The sequence below is a fragment of the Neophocaena asiaeorientalis genome, unplaced genomic scaffold (genome assembly GCF_003031525.2).
Source record: "Neophocaena asiaeorientalis asiaeorientalis breed wild unplaced genomic scaffold, Neophocaena_asiaeorientalis_V1.1 scaffold54, whole genome shotgun sequence".
Taxonomy (NCBI): domain Eukaryota; kingdom Metazoa; phylum Chordata; class Mammalia; order Artiodactyla; family Phocoenidae; genus Neophocaena; species Neophocaena asiaeorientalis.
In genome coordinates, this window is record NW_020174938.1 from 1941760 (window position 1) to 1967466 (window position 25707).

The following is a 25707-nucleotide window of genomic DNA, read 5'->3' on the forward strand; positions in this document are numbered from 1 at the left end:
GACTGAGGCTCTATCCTGAGAAAATTATTTAAGACAAGCACTGAATGAAATTGATCATTGCTGCACTAACTATAATTGTGAAAAATGGAATTATCTAAATGCCCATTGAGAAAAAAACTGTGATATGTGAATGCAGTGGAATATGTACAGCATGGAAAATATGCCATTGTACTAAGAAGCTGCCTTTATGCTCTGGTTACAAGTGTGTAAAATATCCATTATAATCTCTCTGTTGTAAATTCCCCATCTGTAAAATGGGATAGTAAAGTAGCTGCCTCATAGGGTTGTCATGATGATTGAAGGAAAGAATGCCCCTAAAGTCTTAGCTCATTCCTGAGACATAGTAAGTGTGCAATAAATGCTAGCTGCTGCTGCTGTTACACAATATGATGGTATGTGTATAAAGGCTGTGGGATTATGTGTGTTCCATTCACCTTTTGTTTTGTTTTGTTCTGTTTTTGTTTTGTTTTTGTTTTTTTTTTTGCGGTACGCGGGCCTCTCACTGTTGCGGTCTATCCCGTTGCGGAGCACAGGCTCCGGACGCACAGGCTCAGCGGCCATGGCTCACGGGCCCAGCCGCTCCGCGGCATATGGGATCCTCCCGAACCGGGGCACGAACCCGCGTCCCCTGCATCAGCAGGCGGACTCTCAACCACTGCGCCACCAGGGAAGCCCCACCTTTTGTTTTCTTAATGGTGATTCCCCCCGCCTTTCTGTTACCTACTATATTAAATCATCACCAAATTCAAACCATCACCTATATATAGGTTTTGAATCTGTCATCTTCTTTCCATCTTCATTGCTTCTGCCTATGCCAGCTTACCACCATCTCTTAAATGGGCTGCTCTAGTTGCCTCCCAGCTGGTCTCCTGCATCTTTTTTATACCTCTTCCAACGTGTATTCTTTAATGATGACTTTTGATGAGCAAGACTTTAAAATTGTGATGAAATCTAATTCATCAGATTTTTTCTTTTATGATTAGTACTTATTTGTATTTTGGCTAAGAAATCTTTCTCTGCCCTAAGGTCACTAAAATATTCTATTTTTTTGTTTTCCCAGTAGCTTTAGTTTTAGCTTTTATGTTTAGATAGTTTATTTCAAATTAATTTTTTTGTATCTATGTGGGATAAGACTAGACCGTTATTTTTTTCTCATATATATCCAGTTATTCTAGCACCGTTTATTGAAAAATACTTTTTGATTTTTCCATTGATTTATCTTGGTACCTTGATCAGAAGTCAGTTGACCATGTGTGTGTAGGTCTATTTCTGGACTCTGTTCTGCTGATCTAGTTGTCTATACTCGCACCAATACCACACTGATTTTCTATAGCTTTATAGTAAAACTTGAAAGAAGATAGTGTAAAACAACTACCTCTGTTTTTCTTTTATATGATTATTTTGGCTACTCTAAGTATTTTGCATTTCCATATAGATTTTAGGACCAGTTTTTCAGTTTCTCCAAAAAGGCCAGCTGGGATTTTTATTAATATTTGTATTTGATCCACAGATCAACTTGGGGAGAATTGACAACTTTAAGCTCTTCAGTCTGTGAATGTGGTACATCTCTCCATTTATTTAGATCTTTTAATTTTTCTCAGCAGTCTTTCGGTTTTTATCATAGAGGTCCTGCCCATTTTTCATTAGATTTATTCCTAAGTATTTTGGTTTTTAATACTGTTATAAATAGTATTTTAAAATTTCATTTTCAGTTGTTTGTTGCTATTATATAAAATACAGTTGTTTATTTTATATTGAGCATGTATCCTGTGATCTTGCTAAAGTCATACTAGTAGGATTTTGGGGGGTGATACATTCCTTAGGGTTTTCTACATGCACAGTCAATAATACAGCTTACAAATAAAGATAACTTTACATCTTCCTTTCCAATATTTATGCTTTTTATTTCTTTTTCTTTTTTTATGTCACTGGCTAGGACCTAAATATAGTGTTGAATAAGAAGCAGAAGTGGCGAGAGTGGACATTCTTGCCTTCTCCCAGTTATGCGGGGGAAAGAATTCATTGTTTCACCATTAGTATGGTGTTAGCTTTAATTGTTTTGTAGATGCCACTGCCCCTTTTTTATATCATGGATGGATGTTGAATTTTGTCAGATTATCTTTCTACATTTATTGACATGACCATCCATGATTTCCCATTTACTTTGTTAATGTGGTAGAAGATGTTGATATTTTTTAAAAATTGACCTTTTTATTTGAGATAACTGTAGATTCATATGCACTTGTAAGAAATAATAGAGATTCCACATACCCTACCTGGTTTTCCCCATTGGTGACGTCTTGCAAAACTATAGTACAATATCACTACCAGGATATTGACATTGATATGGTCAAGTATAGAATGTTTCCGTTACTACAAGGATCCCTCATGTTGCTCATTTATAATCATCCCTGTTTTCTTCCTGCCTCCCAACACTTCCCTCACCCCTGGGAACCACTAATCTCTTCTCCATTTCTATAGTTTGTTCTTTCAAGAATATTACACAAATGGAATCATACAGAATGTAATCTTTTGGGGTTGGCTTTTTTTCACTTTTTCTCCCTGGCATGAATATACCACAGTTTGTTTCACTATTCACACATGGAAGGTCATCTAGGCTGTTCCAGTTTGAGGCTATCAGGAGTAAACCTGATATGAACATTCATGTGCAGGTTTTCATGTGAACTTAAGTCTTCCTTTCTCTGAGATAAATGACCAGTCGTGCAGTTGCTGGGTCACGTAGGAGTTGCATGTTTAGATTTTTTATAAATTGCCAAATTGTTTTCCAGAATGGCTGCACCATTTAGTAGTCCTGTCAGCAATGTGTGAGTGTATGAGTAAACCAGTTTTTCCACATCCTTGCTCGCACTTGGTGTTACTGTTTTTCATTTTAGCCATTCTGGTGGATATGTAGTGATATCTCATTGTGGTTTTAGTTTGTATTTCCCTAATGGTTAATGATGTTGAATATCTTTTCATGTACTTATTTACCATCTGTATATCTTCTTTGTTGAAACGTCTTTTTGTGTCTTTTGCCCATTATGGATTGGATTGTTTGGGTTTTTTTACCATTGAGTTTTGAGAGTTCTTTTTTTAAAAATATTTATTTATTTATTTATTTGGCTGTGCCGGGTCTTAGTTGTGGCACACGGGATCTTCGTTGCAGCATGTGGGATCTTTAGTTGCAGCACGCGGGATCTTTAGTTGCGGCATGCAGGATTTTTAGTTGCGGCATGTGGGATCTTTAGTTGCAGCATGCGGGATCTTTAGTTGCGGCATGCGAACTCTTAGTTGTGGCATGCATCTAGTTCCCTGACTAGGAATCGAACCCAGGCCCCCTGCATTGGGAACACGGAGTCTTGGCCACTGGACCACCAGGGAAGTCCCGAGAGTTCTTTATATATTCCAGATACTAGTCATTTGTCCTTGTCAGATAATGCAGTTTGCAAATATTTTCTGCCAGTCTGTAACTTTTCTTTTTTATCCTCCTAACAAGGATCCTCTTGCAGAGCAAAAGTTTTTAATTTTCAAGAAGTCCATCTGATCAGTTTCTCTTTTAATGGATCAAGTCTAAGAACTTTTTGCCTCACCCTAGATCCTGAAGGCTTCTCTTATGCTTTTCCTAAAAGTTTTATAGTTTGACATTTTACATTTAAGTCCATGACCCATTTTGAGTAAACGTATATATAAATTAAGAGATTTAGGTCAGTGTTCATTTTCTACTGATAGATATCCATTTATTCCATCACTGTTTGTTTGTTTTAACAACAAAAGCAAGGTATAATTGTATTCTTTCACTGGAGGATACGAAGCCTGATATAGTTATTAAACTAAGTATCTATGTTATTTTATTTTAAAAAATATTTATGTTCTGCTTGAGTCATCAAAGAAGATTGTCTTAATTCTCTTCTGTTGACTTAAAAAATTATTCTTGAATTAAAAAAAAAAATTTTTTGGCTGCATTGGGTCTTTGCTGTGCGGGGGCTTTCTCTAGTTGTGGCAAGTGGGGGCTACTCTTCGTTGCAGTCTGTGAGCTGCTTGTTGTGGTGGCTTCTCTTGTTGCGGAGCATGGGCTCTAAGTGCACAAGCTCAGTAGTTGTAGCATGCGGGCTTCAGTAGTTGTGGCACGTGGGCTCAGTAGTTGCAGCGTCTGGGCTCTAGGGCTCACAGCCTTCAGTAGTTGTGGCGCATGGGCTCAGTAGTTGTAGCTCACAGGCTCTAGAGCTCAGGCTCAGTAGTTGTGGTGCATGGGTTTGGTTGCTCCGCCAGCTGTGGGATCTTCCCCCGTGTCATGTGGGATCTTCCCAGACCAGGGATTGATCCCGTGTCCCCTGCATTGGCAGGTGGATTCTTAACCACTGCACCACCAGGGAAGTCCCTATTCTTGAATTTTTTTTTTTTTTTGCGTTACACGGGCCTCTCGCTGCTGTCGCCTCTCCCATTGCAGAGCACAGGCTCCGGACGCGCAGGCTCAGCGGCCATGGCTCACGGGCCTAGCCACTCCGCAGCGTGTGGGATCTTCCCGGATCGGGGCACGAACCCGTGTCCCCTGCATCGGCAGGCAGACTCTCAACCACTGCGCCACCAGGGAAGCCCTTGAATATTTTATATACTTGTTTTATAGTCTATATTATATTTTGATATAATAAAATTACCTCTATGGAGAATTATAGTAATATATATTATTAGTGAGTTGTACCCTGTATGGACATGAATTAAATAAATCTCTTTCTGTGTTTTTGCCTTAATTTTTTTATCTGACATTTCTGTTGCAACCCTTTTGTTTCTTTTTTTTTTTGGCCATGTTGAGTCTTTGTTGCTGCACGTGGGCTTTCTCAGTTGCAGCGAGCGGAGGCTACTCTTCATTGTGGTGCACAGGCTTCTCACTGCGGTGGCTTCTTTTGTTGGGGAGTATGGGCTGTAGGCGCGTGGGCTTCAGTAGTTGTGGCTAATGGGCTCTAGAGCGCAGGCTCAGTAGTTGTGGCGCATGGGCTCAGTTGCTCTGCGGCACGTGGGATCTTCCCAGACCAGGGCTCAAACCCGTGTCCCCTTCATTGGCAGGCGGATTCTTAACCATTGTGCCACCAGGGAAGCCCAATCATTGGTTTTAAACCTTTCATCATTTCTAATATAAGCATTTATATTAGAAATACATAAATATATAAATTTCCCTTCAAACACTATTTTAAGTGCATCCCATAAATGTTGATATGTTCTATTTTCATTTCCATTGAGTTTGAACTGTTTTCTGTTTTTTGGCCACGTGGCGTGGCGTACAGGATCTTAGTTCCCCGACCAGGGATCGAACCCACGTCCCCTGCAGTGGAAGCGCGGAGTCTTAACCACTGGACTGCCAGGGAAGTCCCGAATTTGAACTGTTTTCTAACTGCCCTTTTGATTTCTTCTTTGACCCATAGGTTACTTAGAAATGTCTCGCTTAATTTCCAGATATTTTGGGATATTTGAAATACCTTATTATCAACTTCAAATTTAATTCTGTTATGGACAAAGAGCATACTCTGTCTGATTTCAGTCCTTTGAAATGAATTGATACTAGTTTAGGGCCCAGCATGTGTTAGTGAACTTGAAAAGAATGTTATTCTGTAGTTAGGTGTAGTGTTCTCTAATGCCTTCAGTCAGCTTTTTTAAAAAAAATTTTGTCCACAATTTTTCATTTTCATCAGCAAGAGGGTTAGTCTGATATGAGCTACTGTGACATTACCAGCATTATTTTTTTATATATTATTTCTTATTCTCTTTGAAAACATTCTGCTGGCAGATATATTAAAATATAATGTTATATGTGCTTCCCTGGTGGCGCAGTGGTTGAGAGTCCGAAAAAAAAACAAGTGATGGTTTTTGTGATTTGATGTGCAGGTAAATATCCAGTACATGTGGTTTAAAGCAGTTGTAAGATCTATGTATTTAATGGTATTGCTTATTCATTAGTATGCTTACTCCTACTAAAAAAAAAGCTTTATTTTTTATGCTTTATTACCTCAATTAAGGATATGATAGAATATATATTATTAAGAACACCTGATACAGACCTGGTATAATGTTTGGTGAATTTTATTAAAGATTTATCTTTTTCTCAAGGTACACTGCATTGTTCCTTCTCTCCACGGTGGTCTCACATCTGAGACATGGCTGCGGATTGGCTGGGCAGTATTGTGTCCATCAACTGTGGAGATAGCTTGGGTGTCTATCAGGGAAGAGTATCAGCAGTGGATCAGGTCAGCCAGACCATTTCTCTCACCCGGCCTTTCCACAATGGAGTGAAGTGCCTTGTGCCCGAAGTCACTTTCAGGTGAGTATCCTGATTCTTCCAAATCCAGTCTGGTGATCTGTGGAGCTTGACCTAGGTCTCATTGCCAATATTCTCTTGCATAGGGCTACTTTTGAGTAGAGTCTTATCAGCGGTGAGATTTTGCAATCTTAGATCTTATAGTTCTACTGTTTCAGCAGAGACTTCGTGTCATAATTAGCTTTCAGCTAATGATTCAGGGTTTGTGAAACATTTTTCTTATCTCTGTCAAACATGCAATATTATATTTAAATGCGTCAAATTCAGAATAATATTTCTGTTTTCTGGTTTCAGATTTCCTTTCTCAGTTTTGTATTATTTGTGCTTTCTTACATCTAAGGTCTTTATTGATCCCCCCACCCCACCATGTAACTATCTCTCTTTGTAGATTTATATTATGATTTATCTCCAGAGGCACACTGTAGCCAGTAGCTGAAGTTCTTAGCTACAGGAATGTATTTTTCTTAGTGTTTGCTAACAGATCTCAACCTTAGATGTCTCCACATCCCTCTTTTCACAAGTTTGACAGAAACCTCCCTTTCTTATGTCTTTTTTTTTTTTAAAAAAAGAAATTGTCTGGCAAGAGCTTCCTTGACTTCCTAAACAACACCCACATGTAACCTTTTCTGTAGGTGTATCCATTCTTATTGCTTATCTCCTCTGAAGTCTTCATGGAAGAAATATCCTTTGTGTTCAGGGCTAACCTTATCGCACGTATGCTTTATGTGCTATCCTTTTCTATCTCCTTTGAGGCCCTACTCCTTTTCTTTTGTGTCCTCACTTGCAACCTTTATACTGTCACTTTTCTCTTTGCTTTCTAACATTCCCAGGCCTCCCCCATAGTAAAAACACTCCCCCCTGCCCCACCTACACACACACCTTGCATTTGCCACTAGGTATTGCCCTGTCATTTCCCTTCTCTTTGTACTCATAATTCTTTTCAGAGCAAAATACAGTTGACCCTTGAAAAATGAGGAGGTTAGGGCGCCAACTGCCTGCGCCATCGTCAGTCTGGGTATAACTTTACATTTGACCCTCAGTATCCCTGGTTCTGTCTCTGCAGATTCAACCAACCATGGATCATGTGGTACTATAGAATGTGTTTAGTGGGAAAGAAAAATCCATGTATAAGTGGACCTGCACAGTTCAAACTGTTGTTCAAGGGTCAACTGTAGTCTGCTTTCATTCCCTTTGTGGCCTAGTCCCTCTAGGCCCTCCCTACTCCACCATTGTCTTTTTTCCAACTTTACCATCTTGCTGAAGTAGCTTTTGCCAAGTGCCAAATTCAGTGGAGTGTCTCAATGCTAATCTTATTCAAATGTGCCCTAACTGTTGGAATGGCCTCTTCTTATAGTTTCTTTGTCACCCTTTGGGTTTTCTTGCCATGTATTCCTCCATTCCTTTATACACCTTCCCCCCCCGCCCACCCAGATTCCTTTTCTTCTCAGTTTTTAAGATGGGGTTAGTCAAAGTTCTATCTTTGGTTCTTTTCTCAGTCTGTATTCTCTTTAGACAGTCTCATGGGTATCTTCTTACACATTAGTGAGATCCCAAATCTTTAATTTAGACCCATTATGTGAATTACATACACTTTAATTTAATTGTCTACTGGTCATTTCCAGGTGGATATCCCACAGAATATCCTAAATTTAAGATTTTCAAAGCTGAGCTCATTATGTTATCTGCAGATTTCTTCCTCCCAAGGTGTACCCTTAATTAGTGACTAATGACACCTTTCACCCAAGTTAGAAGCTTAGGAGTCATAATAAATTCTTTCTCTTGATCCTCATGTTCAGTTAGTTACCAAATTCTGTGGATTCCAAATGTTATTTGGTTCTGTCCTCCCCTCTCTCTTTGCACTGTCACTTGCCCTGTTCATCCCCTCTTATTTCTTGCCTCATCTCCTAACTGGTAACCCTGCGTCTAGTTTCTCCACCTTCCTTACAGCCACCAGGAAAATCCAGTGTGATTATGATCTGATCCCTAATTTCCTCCACAGCCTTAGCTCCTAATGGCCCTCCATAAGCATTCTACTCTTTAGTAACACTGTGACATTTGCAGGTCCTCAAATGGCCCACGTTTTCTCAATCTCTGAGCCTTGGCCTAAGATGCCCCTCTCCCTACCATACTCTGCTTGGCCAACTCTTATTTTCCTTCCCCCACCAGACTTAGCTTAAGTGCTTCAACCATCTCTGCCAGACTCGCATGTATTTTGCTTTGGGGAGCTCTAGTCCCCTGTACATACCTCTGTCATAGTATTTAACACTTTTGATTACCTACTTGAATTTTCTGCTGACCAGACTGTGAGTTCCTTGTGGGCATGTAATGCTTTTCATAGCTATATATACCCCACTTCTAGTACAGGGCTTACCATATAGTAAGTACTCTGTGTATACCTATCGGATGAGCAGGTGAGTGAATGAATGAAAAAAAACTATTAAGCAGTCTAGAAATCTAAGATGTTAATGATAGTTTTGTGATTAACAATAGGTCTCTATATTTTTTACTGAAGTATAGTTGATTTACAATGTTGTGCTAATTTCTGCTGTACAGCAGAGTGACTCGGTTATACATATGTATACATTCTTTTTTATATTATTCTCCATTATGGTCTATCCCAGGACACTGAATATAGTTCCCTGTGCTTTACAGTAGGACCTTGTCCATAAATTCTAATAGTTTGTATCTCCTAACCCCAAACTCCCACTCCATCCCTCCCCCTCCCCAACTCCCCCTTAACAATAGGTCTCTTTAAAGGCCAGTGCTGTGTCAGTTGAATGTCAGTGGCTGAGCCTTGTCTTTAAGTGCTCTACTACCTTTTCTAGGTTTTGCCTCTGATGACTCATTGAAATGCAGCCCTGCAAAGGTGTAGCTGGTTGCTGTTGATCCCAGTTTCATCTCTGTTATCACTATTATAGTTTTGAGGCTTGGACTCTTTTGTATATTTCAGGGCAGGTGACATAACGGAATTAAAAATTCTGGAGATACCAGGTCCTGGAGAAAACCAACATTTTGGAGACCTTCATCAGACAGAATTAGGCCCCTCTGGTGTTGGGTGCCAAGTAGGTATCAATCAGAATGGCACAGGCAAGTTGGTCAAGAAGCCAGCCTCTTCCAGCAGTGCCCCTCAGAACATCCCTAAGAGGACAGATGTGAAGAGCCAAGATGTTGCAGTCTCTCCCCAGCAGCAGTGCTCAAAGAGCTATGTGGACAGGCACATGGAATCCTTGAGTCAGTCCAAAAGTTTCCGTCGTCGGCACAACTCTTGTAAGTTGGATCAAGTTAATATTTCTTCTTAACCTGATGTTTCCTGTCCACTTATCCACTTCTGTTCTTTAAATAAGTCATTTATTACCCTAATAAAAAAAGGATGCTGGCAGAGCTTCGCAAAAATATAGCATGTTTCTTTTCTTCTGGATCTAGTTCCTCAAGGTATTAAAGGGAAAGGAAATGAGCTGTTAGAGACTCACACCAGCTCCCTGCCCTCTCCCACCTCTTCCCTTCCTTCTAAAAAAGTCAGTGATCTGCCTAGAGTTCACATAGACAAAAGTGATGTTGTTTTTAATCTGGTGACTGGTGGTAGTAGTGAAGTCTGGGTTGAACCTGCACTAAAGCTGTTCTGGGGATTCTTGAATAACTTCTCTTTTTGTGATTTGACTCCCATCCTCAGAGGAGAGGAAGGGATGGGCCTAGGCATCTCTGTGATCTTACAGTTTCTGACAGATGGACAGTTCTAAATTTGCTGTGTTCACTGTCCCGGCCGGCACACCAAGGAGGGCATACACTGGTGTGTGTTAATGCCCAGTTTTGTTTGGTACTGACAAATTGTTGAATGTCGCTTGCTCATTATAGAACTGTAGTTAATTCACAAGAATCAGGTATGTTCTTTAACATATTGAATATTTACTAGAATAATGTTATAATAGTGAATTATAGAAGATTCACTAGAATCTGTGTGGCCCTTCAGAAGCCAACATTTTTAAGTTTTGAAAATGCCTGATTCTGTGACTAAACTATTGGAATTTTGAGGGAAAAAAAGGTATTTCAAGGCACTTTTCCTTCAGTGCTTCTTAAATAACTATCTGAATTGACAGTGATTGAAGATCTGAGACTGAAATTGAGTTGTTAGTTCTTCTGTATCCTTTGAAAAACTGTAGAATTATTGGATACAAAATGACTTTTTCCATTTAGACTTCAACCTTCTGTACTTTGCTTTATTTTCTCTTTAAGAAAAAAAAAACTTTTTTCTAAATAAATAGAAAAGGGGCTTCCCTGGTGGCGCAGTGGTTGAGAGTCTGCCTGCCGATGCAGGGGACGCGGGTTCGTGTCCCCGTCCGGGAGGATCCCACATGCCGCAGAGCGGCTGGGCCCGTGAGCCATGGCCGCTGAGCCTGCGCGTCCGGAGCCTGTGCTCTGCAACGGGAGAGGCCACAACAGTGAGAGGCCCGTGTACTGCAAAAAAAAAAAAAAAATAGAAAGGTAGAACCAATGTACTGAGCTTCGAAGTTGATGTACCTGCCCCTTTAAAAAAAAAAACATTTTTTCTTTACCAAAAAATTGACTCTCTGTTAAGTTCGAATGTTCAAGCAGTTTATAATCTCTCATGTACTTGTAGATAATCTTCATTAGCAATTTGTAAATTACATTTTTCACACATATTTTCCCCTTTATTAACATCTTAACATTACTATGATACATTTGTTACATTTAATGAACCAGTGTTGATACATTAACCAAAGTCTATATTTTATTCAGATTGCCATAGTTTTTACCTCATGTCCTTGTTACAGGCTCTCATCCAGCATACCACATTACATTTAGTAGTCATGTCTTCTCTTGGCTCTGATGGTTTCTCAGACTTTCATTGTTTTTGATAACCTAGACAGTTTTGATGAGCACTGGTCAGCTGTTTTGTAGAATATTCCTCAATTGGTATTTGATGTTTTTCTCATGATTAGACTGGGGTTGTATGCTTTTGGGAGGAAGACCACAGAGAGAAAGTGTCATTTTCATCACGTCATATCAAGAGTACGTACTGCCACCGTGGTTTATGACTTTTGATGTTGACCTTGATTGCCTGGCTAAGGTAGTGTGTGTCAGAGTTCTCCTCTGAAGTCAGTATGTACAGCCCACACCTAAGGAGTGGAGACTTATGCAGAGTATCTACATAAGTTACTTGGAATTCTTCTGCACCAGAGATTTGTCTCTTCTCTCTCATTTGTTTTTATCATTTATTTTCATCAGTATGGACTTATAAGTATTTATTTTATACTTTGGCTTATAATTCAATACCACTTTATTTTGGTACTCAGATTGTTTCAGCTTTGGACGCTGAGAGCTCTTCCAGTTGGCTACTGTGTACCTTTGACATGCTCCCATCATTGTGGGTGGGTTTTTTTTTCCCCCCAGTACTTCCTTACTTTCTGGCACTACAAGGTGCTCCAGGTTTATCTTTTATATTTCCTGCCCCAGCCCTAGAATCAGCCATGTCTCCAAGGAGCCCTGTTTCCTTTTACTGGAGAATGGTATTACAAACCACAGTCTAGCCACTAGATGTGCTCATTGCTACTGGGTGTCGCCCTTCAGCTGACAGCAGGAAAATATATATGTGTATACTCAACCAGTGTATGTACACATATCTGTAGATACTTCTTTATGTAACCTTCACTACTATAATATTAAGCTAAATATAAGTTCATACTGATGTGTGCAAGGCTAATCCATTACCACATGGATCATTCTAGCCTCCTCCTTATCTGTAACCTCTCCCTCCAACTGTGAGAAACCCATACCATCTGCCATCCATTGACTTAAATTATTCAATTCCAATATACAGTATCAGAATTACTAACCCTAATCCATACTCGCACCCCCTTCATTGACTTGTTTCATGTATTTGTAACAGATTGTTTCCTTACATTCAGCATTTCATCCTTGGACCCTACAACCTCCTCAGTGATTTTTAAAAAAAATTTGCATGCATTAAGGCTCACTCTTTGTGCTCTAAAGTTCTGTGGGTTTTAACAAGTACATAGTATCTTGTATCTCTCATTACAGTACTCTGCAGAATCCCCTGTGTTTCGCCTATTCAGTCCTTCCCCTTTTCTCTCAGGGACTGCCCGCCGCCCCCCTCCCCCAGCAACTACTGATCTTTTTACCCTCCACCTCTGTAGTTTTGCCTTTTCCAGAATATCCCATAATTAAAATTACGTAGTATGTAGCCTTTTCAGACTAGCTTCTTTCACTTGATATGTATTTAAGATTCATCCATGTCTTTTTGTGGCTTGGTAGCCCATTTCCTTTTATTGCTGAATAATATTCCATTGTATGGATATATCAGGACATCTTGGTGGCTTCCAGCTTTTGGTGATTATGAATAAAGCTGCTGTAAATATTTGTGTGCAGGTTTTATGTGGACATAAGTTTTTAGGTGAGTTGGGTAAATACTTAGGGGGTGTGATTGCTGGGTGTTATGGTGAGACTTGTCAGTTTGTTTCTTTTTCTTTTCTTCCCCCGTTACTAATGATTATAGCAACTCTCTTGAAAGAGTACAGTTAACTTCAAAACAAGTAATTTATTTGATCTTTAACAAGTCTGATATAGTAAAAAGTGGGGTCACTCTCAAAAGTATACTCTGGTTGGGCTTCCCTGGTGGTGCAGTGGTTAAGAATCCACCTGCCAATGCAGGGGACACGGGTTCAAGCCCTGGTCCGGGAAAATCCCACATACTGTGGAGCAACTAAGCCCGTGCGCCACAACTACTGAAGCCCGTGTGCCTAGAGCCCGTGCTCCACAACAAGAGAAGCTACTGCAATGAGAAGCCCGTGCACCGTAACAAAGAGCAGCCCCCGCTCGCCACAACTAGAGAAATCCCGCGCGCAGCAACGAAGACCCAACGCAGCCAAAAAAATAAAATTAAACTAAAAAGTTTTTTTAAAAAGTGTGCTCTGGTTGATGCTTCTTCTGCTTTCGCTGTTTGATCCATTCCCCTTTCCTATATTATTAAGTGCATGTAAATAAGGTCATGGGCAGTAAACTGTTAGACTCTCTTTTCGAGAATTTCTTTTGAATCCAGATTTGTGTGGAAGATGTCTGTGGCCTGGGAATTGGATGATGTGATGTGGCTCAGAATTGGTTTGTGATAGAAAACAGAGTTACATTTATTTATCTGATTCGTGAACCCTGTAAGATAAGTAGAAAGGTCTGCCGGAGATTGACTGACTTAGCATTTATGTAGCATTTTAAGGATTCCAAGGAGGTAGATTGGTTTCTTCCCACCACAGTTGTAATGTAGATTATTAATGTTTGTTTCATGGATGAGTGAGAAATGGAGATTAAGTCTTTTTCTTATTAGAGATCTGTAAATCAAATTTTCTCTGGTATATGTACATTGATGTTGAGACTAGTAGATTGATAAAGCTATAGGAATATAATCTCTCGTTGATTCTGGCTTTTAATTGTTCTTTCAGAGTTAGTAATAAGTTGTTGACGGATTTGTTGGTTCTAGTTACCTAATCCAACACTGATGAGAGCTTTAGCACAAGCAGATTTTAATCTCTTCTTTTAGATTGTAAAAGAAGGGGGGGTGGGAGGGTGGTTATAAAGAGTAGTTCCGGTGACTTTGGTCGTTGAACTGACCACTTAGAATATTTGTCAAGTGGATGAATGGAGCATCAGTCCCAGGGAGCAGAGGGAAACCTCCTGAGGCCTGTTATATGGTCTGTTTAGTGTAACAGTGATCCCACCATCTGAGGCCTTAAAGTTATTTTTTGCTTAGTTTTCATGATCCTTCTGCGGTTCTAATGTGACTTCTTAACCTCCTTGGATGTGCTTCATTTATCCACCAGACTTGAAAACCCTGGTGCTGCTGCTGGGGCCCAAGAAGTTGACTGATTACCAGGGCCTGGAATTTGGGAGTTGAAAAGAAGGTACCAGATACTCTCAGGAACCTGCTCACAAAGCCCATTGAGTCCGACACTAAAACATTTGTAATTTGACCTTCATGTGCCCTTTAGCGTGCTGTAAGTGCAGGACAAAGTTCCCCTTTACAATATGTGTGTGACAAAAACCAATAAATAAGTGGCACTGTTACACAACAATGGGTTTGTTATAAGTTGTCCTGGCCAAAGGGCCTCTGTGCCAAAGGCTGGCAGCAAAATGGCACAGGAAGGCAGCCAGCCTCTAGTCTTAACACACACTTGGCCCTTGTAATTGAAAGGTAAAGAAATCTGGGAAGCATTGTTTATCTTTTCCAGAGGAAGTGCTTTTCTCTCCTAGTGGCCAAAGGCCAGTTTAATACAGAGCCAGGCCCTTTGGGCTGAATAAGCCAAGTATTGAGACAGCTTATTCACCCAGGACTTCCCAATATTTGTTTTAAAGTATGAGGAAAGGGAAGAATAAGAGACAACTGAGAATTTTAGCCTGCCTTTCATTTACTTTATATTCTCTTACCTTTTTCTTGCTGACCTATGGTGTCAGTATTTCCTCTTGGAAATTTTTTTCACTATCTGCTTTCCTGACAGTATTTGGAACATAGCTGATCCTTAGTGTATCTTTGTCAAATGAATGAATGGAAGATCTTTAGTCAGAGGGAGCATGAGAAAATACTTGATACTTTCTAAAGTCAGAACTGTGGGTTTGTAAGTTATGTTTGTAGAGTCTGTGGCCAAGCCAAAAATGATTTCCCGTTTTGCTTCTTTTACTGTCTTCTCTACCATTGATAAACTGCTTGTCTTCATCTGTCATTTTGATAGGTCCAGGATAGTTCATTGTCAGTTCATAATGGACATGACTGAACTGATTTCCTGTGAAGCCCTTGCGTCATACTCCCTCTTGTATCATTGTTGACTTCATCTTCCTGTCCTTTTCAGTCACGCAACACACTTGGCATAGTTTTTGATGGTTCCCTTTCTTTCTCACAGTCTCAAGTTGTCTTTTTTTTTATAACCTCTTTAGAGGCTTTTGTTGTTTGGGGTTTTTTTGTTTTGTTTTGTTTTTTGGTATGGCTGTTTTGATTTCATAATTCAGCAGAGATTCTTGTTTACTTATGGTGGACCAGGCATAGTATTGGCTAACAGGTCTGAATGACAAGTGACACACTTAACACCTTGAATAGAACAGAGATTCAAAGAATTCTGGTTACATTCAGTTAATTAAAAAAATTTTTTTTTTCTTTTAATGGCAGTTATAGTTGGAGAGAATACCTGTGAGAGGCATGATGTAGAGCAGACTGAGCAAACTTTTTCTGTAAAGGATCAGATATTAAATAGTTTAGGCCTTGCAGGCCATAAGATCTCTGTTTCAAACATTTAACTTTGTCTTTGTAGCACATAAGGAGCCTTAGACAATATGTAAACAAATGAATGTAACTGTGTTCCAGTAAAACTTTATTTACAGAAGCAGACAGTGTTTGGGCTGGATTTGGCCCCAGGGCTATGATGTAGAGTACACACTTAGGGTGAAGTTAATCAGTGGTAGTCCATATGGATTCATGTTTGGAATAACCTTGATTACTTTTTAATTTGGGAGGCTGTCTTCTTAGATCTGATTAGATTACATTTTTAAAACAGTCTGGTTAAAGAAGCCTATAAGAGAAATAGAGGAAGTGTTACGTCTGCCATTCTCTTGTTCACTTATAATTGCATTATTAGTATTATCTTTAATACATAGCTGCTTTTTTTTTTTTTTTGGTTGCACTGCACAGCATGTGGGATCTTAGTTTTCCAACCAGGGATTGAACCCGCACCCCCTGCATTAGAAGCATGGAGTCTTAACCACTGGACCGCCAGGAAGTCCCAATACATAGCTTTTTTATAGGAATCCTTTAAAGCCGCTTACTCACTTTTGTACGCTTTAGTAGTTAAAAATGTATATAGTTGCTCAATGTGAATGTACTTAATGTCATCGAACGGTACACTTAAAAATGGTTTTAAATGGTAAATTGTATGTTATGTATATTTTACCACAATTTAAAAATTCTGATGTAAATCCACTTGCATGGACACACTTCTTGTTATGGAACATCATTCATTCCTCAGATAGTTCAAATACTGGCAGTGATTGGGTGGCATGAAACCTCATAAGGGTGCCAATTTCCATCTGTACATTAAGTTCATAAGGCTTAATTTCTTCCTGTTTTTAGTTAAAAGAAAGTAAATAAAATATTCAGTATCTTCTCCCTGCATCCCAGTGGATCATCCTTTGCACTCCTGGGTATGCACACAACCACTGGAGAGAGACCCCTGGGCCAGAGACCTATTTCCTAATAATCTTGATTTAATATTTTTTATTTTTTAAAATAAATTTATTTATTTGGCTGCGTTGGGTCTTCATTGCTGTGCGTTGGCTTTCTCTAGTTGGGGCAAGCGGGGGCTACCCTTAATTGCGATACACAGGCTTCTCATTGCGGTGGCTTCTCTTGTTGTGGAGCATGGGCTCTAGGTGCATGGGCTTCATTAGTTGTGGCACATGGGCTCTAGAGCGCAGGCTCAGTAGTTGTGGCGTACGGGCTTAGTTGCTTCGCGGTATGTGGGATCTTCCCAGACCAGGGCTTGAACCCGTGTCCCCTGCTTTGGCAGGTGGATTCTTAACCACTGTGCCACCAGGGATGTCCCTATTGATTTAATATTGAGGCAGTACATTGATAATCTTGCAAACTGGACTTTTTTCTCTGGTTCTTCCCTCGCCTGCATACATCGCTAATGGTGTTATCCTGACCTTGTATTTTCATTCTTGCTCTCGCATTCCTAATCCAACTCTGTTTCTCATGCATATTTCTATAGCACTTTATATAAACTTCTATTATAATTCTCATTATATTGTATTTTAGTTATTTGCTTATATATCTCTCCTCCTTCCTTTTTGGGTAGCATGTCTTGGTTATGTACTATATTCCTGGTACCTGGCTATGGCACACAGCATGCTCTCACTAAATGTTTTTATCAGAATATCGGAACTAGAACTTAACCCAGACTTTGACAAGCTTCTCAGTGGTTCGTAATCTCAGCTGTTTATGGTGACTCAGCCAACTCTTCCTCCCCTTCATAATTTTGGTCAGCCTTGGGTTTTTTTCAGAGGCCTAAATCTCATCCTAACTGCCAGTATAGCCCTTTTCCATACCAATATTTGGCATTAGGAAGACTTAGACATGAGTTATATTTTGCACAGTATTCATCTTTCAGAATAATTGTTGTAATTGATCTTGCTGATATTGATTGATAACATTAAAGAAATATTTATTGACTGCTATGTACTAGAAACCCTGCTAGGGGTACCACAGTGATCGTTTTACATACAAGGAAATTGAGAAGTTGGGTGATAGGTATAAGATTATACAGCATGCAAATAGATCCTAGGTCTCGTGACTCATGGTCCATTGGATAGAAGGGAGTTGCTGAGAGTAAAGTTAGAGCAGTATAGTTGGGATGATATGTGTGAGGGGGTTTGCTCATGATCATGCTAACCTCTTCTTGAGTATTTTCAATAATTGAGCTGGTTCTCACAAAAGGAAGTACATTATGTTTATCCAGACTATGTTGGCAGTTCCATTTACCATACCAGTCACCTGGTCCATCCTTTCAGGATGATCAGATGGGGATCAAACTATTAACTCAGTTCAGGATTCTCTGGGAAGGGATGGTTTGGAGAATTCTGTGGGGTCTTCTGCCTTGGCTGCTAGAGGAGTAGTTGACTGATATGTAGTGGCCAAATAGAGTTTCAGAGACAGAGAGTGACTGACTGCTGTGGTGTTAATATGCATCTTGGTGTGCCCTCTACAGGATCAGGTCAATATGGTCCTTGTCATCATTTGATGGTTCAGAAATTGCTTACCCAAAAGTGGTAAAATTTTGAGAAAAGAGATCACATTAACCAAAAGATCTAAAAACAGGCCTATAAATCAAAATATATCAACTTATAGTGGTAGATGTATATCTGGCTCAAGGTCTGGAATCTGTCTAAACCCAGGGATTCCCTCCTACTGGGGTCTAGCCTAAGACTGAGTTAAAAAATCAGAAGATTGCTTGCTTGGTAAGCATGGAATTCAGAGCCACTTGAGTAAGATCTTCCTATGAGCTTCAGGTTATGAGGACTTGGCCTTCTTTTACTCTGGGGGTATTTCTCTCTTAATTAACTGCTGGACATTCAGAATCAAACCACCCAGACCTGTGGGAGGAGACTGCTATATTCTTTCCCTTCCACTTTTTTGATATATTCAGTTGTCAAAAAAGCCTCAGTCATTACCAATTCCCTTATGAAGAGCAGAGCTTAAGATTTCCAGGAGTACTGCTTATTTCATATTCACTGTTAGTTGGGTAATATACGAAATCTATTATTCCATGAGATTTGTGGTAATTTTTTCTACTTAATGGGTTTAGGAATAGCTTTGCCTTATACCATTTTCACATTGATTCCTGTACCACTGTCCACAAAGGACTAATGTATTTTCCACTTATACTGAGCACTTTCTGTGGGCACACTGACTTTAGTCCCTGTTTTTTTCTCCAGGGTCATCTAGTAGCAGGCACCCAAATCAGGCAACTCCAAAGAAAAGTGGCTTAAAGAACGGCCAGATGAAGAATAAAGATGACGAGTGCTTTGGGGATGATATTGAGGAGATCCCAGATACAGATTTTGATTTTGAAGGGAACCTGGCCCTTTTTGACAAAGCAGCTGTGTTTGAGGAGATTGATACTTATGAGAGGAGAAGTGGTACCCGTTCCCGGGGCATCCCAAGTGAGAGGCCTACTCGGTACCGCCATGATGAGAACATCCTGGAGTCTGAGCCCATCGTCTATCGTCGGATCACAGTGCCCCACAACATGGGCAAGGAGTTCTGCACAGGTAAGTTAACCCCACGTCCCACTGGCTGCTCTTCCTTTTTTTTTTTTTTAATACTTGAAACAGAATGACCCAGATTCTGAGTCAGAGTCTTGTAGTAGGAATTAACTCAAGGGGCATGGTGGTTGGCCCATTATATTGTCTTTTAGAGACTGTGGCCATCCTACCTACCACTAGGTTAGCGTGGGGGCTGATTTCTCTACATGTCCATTTATATCCTATACCTGGCAGGATCTGGTCTGCTGTTAAGTATGTTATGGTTAACAACTAAAGGCATAGAGGCTGACTATCTAGATTGACATAGTCAGCTCTATTTTCACTTTGGCTTCACTGTTACTGCCTGTAGATTTTACCAGAAGTTCAACTCTGTTTCACTGGTTGTTTGCTGGGGTAAGAAATAGAGCTGAGTAGTTGAAACCATTGGCTAAAATTAGGGTTTCAATAAATTACATTTGTTTACTACACTGTCCTCATCTCCTGCTAGCCCTGGTCATTGAGGGTTGGCTAGTCATAATGCTTATGTGACAGTGTAGTGCCTTGGTAATTAGGTAGGTCACTGTGTATGATAGCCTAATCTGTTAACTCAGTGATTTTTAATTTTGTGGTTTTGTTTTTTCTTTTAGCATTTGGATCTTTTCTTCAAACATGGCATTTGAGGCAGCTGTAGGACAGGTGGTCTACCTCATCCTTGTCTCTGTCCCTTCCCCCCAAACTTATTATTAACTGGGCTTCTTAGATTACAGATTGGAACTATTGTTGTTAAATGATCTTAGGAGCTAAAGGAGGAATCGATCATTTTAATGAGTATAATAATCATTTGGAGTCTTGACTATAGGGAATATAAACCTTGAATGCTAGTAGCAGTTACAGGGAGATTTATGGAGACAGCTTAGTTACATATGGGGGAAAATCAGAGATATGGCATGGCATTTTTGTAAACATCAGTAGGGCTCTGTTGTATTTGGTTTTGCTGAGTGTAAAAGCTTCTGTATGGAAAAAAAAGAAATAAACAGATTGTCAGGTTAAGAAAGACTACTAATTTCTGTCTTTCACGATCAGACTCTGGCAGGCAAGCCTCTTTACTAAGGTAGTTTCCTTAAGTGACACTGACAGTGTGAGTTGCTGAACTCCTTTGATTTTTATCACCTATGTTAAGGCAAACAACCTAGCTCAGAATCAGGCTTAATTTAAATTGCCAGGTTTTAAGCTTTTCAAAGGCAGCTGTTGTCCATCAGGTCTGGTCGTATACTCAGATCCTGCTGTCCATCCACTTTTTTTTTTTTTTTTAAACATCTTTATTGGAGTATAATTGCTTTACAGTGGTGTGTTAGTTTAACAAAGTGAATCAGCTATACATACACCGTCCATCCACTTTTGACTGTTCTCCTTTTTACTGCCCTCAGTGGCAAAATAAGCTGCCTTTACAGGTCATTCTCTGGAAGCTGAGGTGGTTGGGTCGTGCCGTGTGTGATTTCCCTGAAATTCCTGAGCTTGGGGAGATTATAGCCTGCCTTGGAGTGAAGTGGCTAACAGGGAGAGAATAGCACTAAGAATCAGGAAAGATTCTCAGATCTAAAAGAGCCTAAGAAAACATTTGCCAAAGTAGACAACAGGAGAGGTGGGAATTTTTTCTTCCTACATACTCTGTCTCCCCAGCTTAATGTTCGCATTTTGTTTAATGACAGAAGTGAAAGTTCCCTCCTCTCATATTTTTCCAGAATTGCCATTAACAGACATACTACAAACCACATGTGCTAGGCACTGGCCAAGAACTCGGGTGTGGCGGCTTGTGGTGTGTAGCAACCAGTTGCATTTCACTGAAGCATGACAGTGAGGGTACAAGAGGCCCTATAGCCTCATGCCATCTGGTTTTTCTCTTTGTTCTCAGCAGTGATAAGGAGTGGAAATGAAGTCCTTTTGCCAAGCAGGATCTATGCTGGAAATAGAGCAAGCAAGCAGTTATCTTGCTGAGCAGCTTCTACAGGTGATTTTGTCTCTGCTCCAGCTCCAAGGCACAAGTCGCAAAGCAGGTTTTTACTCAGTGTTATTCACGTAGTGCCTGGCTGGGGACACTTTTCCAGTTGGATTTACTATCCAAACGTTAGTATCAGAATGAGGCAAGCTATCTGGAATATGTGGGGAAACAAGCTAGGACAAAAAAAAATGTTAGTGTTAGGTTACTTGATCACCTAGTATAATTTTCTCATTTAACAGATTGAGAACATTGAGGTCCAGAGAGGTAAAGTCTCTATAAACCTTATCTATCACATTTCCTTTCCTTTTCTGGATACAGATATGTTAAAGAGAAAGAAGGATATAAGAAGAGAAGGGCAGTTTAATGGCAATTAGACTACATAGTGTTTTCTCTTTAGTATTCCCTCAGGAATAGACCAACTTAGATCTGCAGTTGTAGAGAGTGGTTTGGCTGGCTCCCCAATCTAGCCTTGTGACATTCATGTCCTAGAACCCCAAATACTTATTTTCTGCTAATTCCCAGAGTAGCAAAAGAACAACATGTTTACTACCCACTTGGTAATGGCCTGGGTTTCAGGATTCTGGCAGCTTGCTGCTGGTATCCTACACATTGTCTGCATGCTGAGTGGTGTCAACAGTTTCTAAGCTGTTACTCTCTAATTGCTCGTATTCCTCTTGGCAATACTCTTTGCCAACTGTGTGCACGGAGTGGGGGCAGTGTTATAAAAGGTCTATTGATTGGGAAAACACATTCAGGAAGCAGCTAAATTTAGCTCTTTGTTTAACCCAAATCTTTTCTCTCTGGAAGGCCCCTTTGGATCCTTTAACAGTGCTACTATCTCCAACAGATGGTCAGACATTCCTCCAGCTTGGACCTATGCTGCTAAATAATTGTATCCTGTGGTTGCATACATGTTGGTTAAGTTTGCCTATAAAATGCTAGATGCATGTGAGCACTCTGTGTTCGGAGGTGAGAGGTCCCCAAAGAACACCGGTTAGGAGAGTGGTAAGGCTTCAGAGAAGAATCTTTGCTCAACATACATAATATTCTAAAAGTAATTTTTAAGACGGTGTGGGCCAGTCAGAACACTGTGCTTACTACATGTAAGTCACTCAAGACAGTCCTTGCATCCAAGTAATTAAGATGTACTAGGAAATGGAAAGATACCATATATGCCTGGAGTCCAGTGAGAGTGTGGACATTAAATGCATTGGGTGTTGAGGGGCATGAGAGGTCCTGAAGGCTGGGCTGATCAGGGAAGGCTTCACAAAGGGAGCAGGACAGAAGCCTTGAAGCATGGGCAGGATTTCACCAGAGAGGAAGAGGAAGATACTTACGGGTAGGCTGGGCAGGTGCTGTGTAGTGTGATAAAGGGCTGTGTGGGAGATTGGCTAGTGTCTGGTTTGGCCAGGGCAGAGGTTTTTGTGTGGGGGAATAGCAGGAATCAAAAATAGCTTTAGACCAGAGCACAGAGAGCCTGTGTGCTAATGCTGTCCCTTGTTTTATGGCCATCAGGAGCAACTGAAGGATTCTGAAGAAGACATGATCCAGAATCTCCTTTAGGAAGATTTGTTAGTCTTTAGGAATACTGGTCTTACGATAGAATTCAGGGTAGAATTTGAGGAGAGAGACCAGAGCAGGAAGATAAGTTAGACTGGTGACATAACTAATATGCCAGGGGTTTGGACCTCTGAATGGAAAGGAAGACAGAGATGTGAGAGAAGTGACAAAGGGGACTTTGATAGGATTTGATGATTGAAGACAGGTTGAAGAGGGTTGAGTGAACAACAATTCAAAGGCATTGAATCTGTGGGGTGTGAAGAATGGCAGCGAGTCCAGTTGTAGTTAGATTGCATGAGGTTTTAATGGGCCAAGTTATTGTGATTTTCTTCTTGCATTGCTTTGTGGCTGAGCCCAGAGAAAGCAATTAGTAGAGTTGCCACACTGAGGGACTTACTAACTATTCAGTATTAAAGGCTTCAAAGAGGAGGCTTCTGTAGGGTCAGAGAATTGAGTTATGTAGCCACATGGGGACTACTGAGCCTGTTTCCTTGTCTGTAAAGTGGGATAATATTTGGCAATTAAATGAGATCATGTGGAAAGCAGCTAGTGCAATGCCTGGCTTATAATTATTATTCAGTCAATATTTGACTTTAATGTGAAGTGCAAAGGCTGTCTCAGTAAAGTTAGTTCAAAGCATCAACATTTATAAAATTTTTACTGTGTGCCGGGCACCGTTCTAGATGCTCTGGGTAAGTCACTGTCCATCACCTCGGGGGCCTTACATAGGGTAACCAGACAAATAATGGAAGTGTGTACAAGATTTAGAGGTGGCAGAAAAGGAAGGGTAAGTGCCTGGTTCAGGAGAAACAACATTATGATCACCGTCATAATAGCGCACGTTCATCGGGTATTTACTATGTCCTGGGCGCCGTTCTAAGCACTTCACATGCTTATCACAGTTAATTTTCATGGCATCTCTATTAGGTTGCATTGTTATCCCCTTTTTGTTATTATCCTCATTTTGTTGGAGTTAAGTGTTCCATTAAATCTTTCACCAGGAATGACTTTAAAGTGTCTAGAGTTCTTCGTTCCCTGGGTTCTAATAAATTCTTCTCAGGTTCATTTATTCAAGACCCCTTCATTTTAGGTAGAATTCTGATTTAATTTCTGCCATTTGTTTTCCACTGTGTAGCCTTCTTTTGTCTTCAAGTATATAGAAGCTGGATGGGAGGCAACAGGGTGCTATTGGTACAGGCACTGAATCTCCACAGTTGTCCCATCGGCTTTGCCTGAAGGTTGTTCCTCAGCCTCCACCCTGTGTGTCTGCTGAAGTTTGGGGAGTAGCAAGTGTATGAAGATGACCTGAAGTAGAGATACTGCTTACTGTCTTGCAAAAGGATCAAGTCAGAGTTTGAGTGAGGCACTCTGGTTTGCGCTCCCTTAGTTCAGCACCACTTACCCATACTCATTTTTCTCAGTAAAAGCAGTTCTAGTTCTATTCTGAAGGGGAGTAGCTGGTGAAGCCACAGTTGGTTTGTTTCTGCTGCTTCTGGCTTGCCTCTTTATTCTCCTCTTTGAGCTTCAGTAGCGATGTATCTTGCTCTCAGGACAAGCTCTGCTTTCACCATTCCAGGCTGTCAGTTGTTTTCCACAGCTGGCATTCCATCTCTGCCTCTGAGCCCTGTCTGCCTTCCTCTACTTCTTGTCCCCAGAGTCCCTCAAGATGTGTCCTGATGCTTTCAAGATGAGCAGTGTTTTTTACCTCCTGAAGAACAGGTAATCAGGAAATCTGTTTTGGGTTTGTTTATGTGTTCAAAAGGAATTCAGAAAGAAAGAAATCTTTGAGCTTCGAAGTGGCCATTGAAGAATCTTACCCTGAGGATAGTGAAGACTGCCCTCAGTGGCTGTCGTGCTCATGAGGATCTTTCTCACGCGGAGACTCGAGTGTCTGCTGCAGTGGAACTGGTCATGATCTCACTGCTTTTTCAAGCCATTGACCCAACCCACATGGGTTCTTCCTTGATCTCCCTTCAACCCTCATTCCCCTTCCTGTGTTTACAGATTAGACCATGTGCTACAGGGATGCCATTCCCAGGGAGGCACCTCTTTTACATTTCTTATCCTAAGAGAGCCACAGGGGAGACATGAGGAGGTAAATTCTAGAAGGTGTTCTGGAACCAGAAAACCTACATTAACAATACCTGTGCTCCTGCACCAAGTGCCACCACAGCTTTTCATTGAGCAGAGCTGATGAGCCTGGTTTCTGAAATTGTGTCTCTGCGGGCAGACCTCCTTGACAGTGACTTGGTTGATTTTTGGGATCCTCAGGTTCTAGCAGATCCTCCAGTGCCAGGAGTGGAGGGAGTAGTAAGTTCTTTTAATGTGGAATCCTTCAGAGTTTCTGGGCTTGGGTAATCAGGTGGACACGTGTCATCAGCCTGAAGGGCTTGGTTGTAGTCCTTGGCACTCATGAGGTTTTAGAGCAGTACTGTTGAGACAGGTGTCTTGGCTTAGACTCTTCCCCCAGTAATGAACACTTGTGCTTCCTACAGTCCTACTGGAAAAGGTCTCATGGCAACTTGCTGCCAGAGGTTTTTAATTTAAGAATTTAAACTCAAACTAAGGACTGGGGGATCTGGAGCCAGCACATTATGGCCTGACACCTGAGTTTTGATGAAGGTACCAATTGGTCATTTTAGAAACTTGAGTTGGTCTCTGCAAATGTGACTTTTTTGCTATTATGTGCCCTTTGCCGTTTCACAGCCACAGGCGTCTGGCCAGAGCAAGGCAGGGGTTTGATTTCAATGTATCTGTCATCCTCCTTAAATTCAACATATCAAAGCTAAGTCAGTCATTCACCCCCTCCCATATCTTTGACTCCTTAGCATTCCCATTTCTTTCAGTGGAATCACCATTTTTAAAGTGTCCAGCATGAAACTTTGTGGCCATCTTTGCCTCTTACTTCTCATAAAAATTCATGACTGGAGGGCTTCCCTGGTGGCTCAGTGGTTAAGAATCTGCCTGCCAATGTGGGGGACACGGGTTTGAGCTCTGGTCCGGGAAGATCCCACATGCTGCGGAGCAA

General features: G+C 40.7%; 1 protein-coding gene across 2 annotated transcripts in view; it reads left to right on the forward strand.

The window, feature by feature from the left end:
• Positions 1–25707, forward strand: part of EDC3 (enhancer of mRNA decapping 3) — a 51394-nt gene that overhangs the window by 10245 nt on the left and 15442 nt on the right. For both annotated transcript variants that reach the window (XM_024761696.1, XM_024761697.1), the window contains 3 exons: positions 6100–6310; positions 9258–9574; positions 18812–19147. In XM_024761696.1, coding sequence (XP_024617464.1) covers positions 6147–6310; positions 9258–9574; positions 18812–19147 — 817 coding nt within the window. In that variant the 5' untranslated portion in view covers positions 6100–6146. The remainder of the gene's footprint in view (positions 1–6099; positions 6311–9257; positions 9575–18811; positions 19148–25707) is intronic.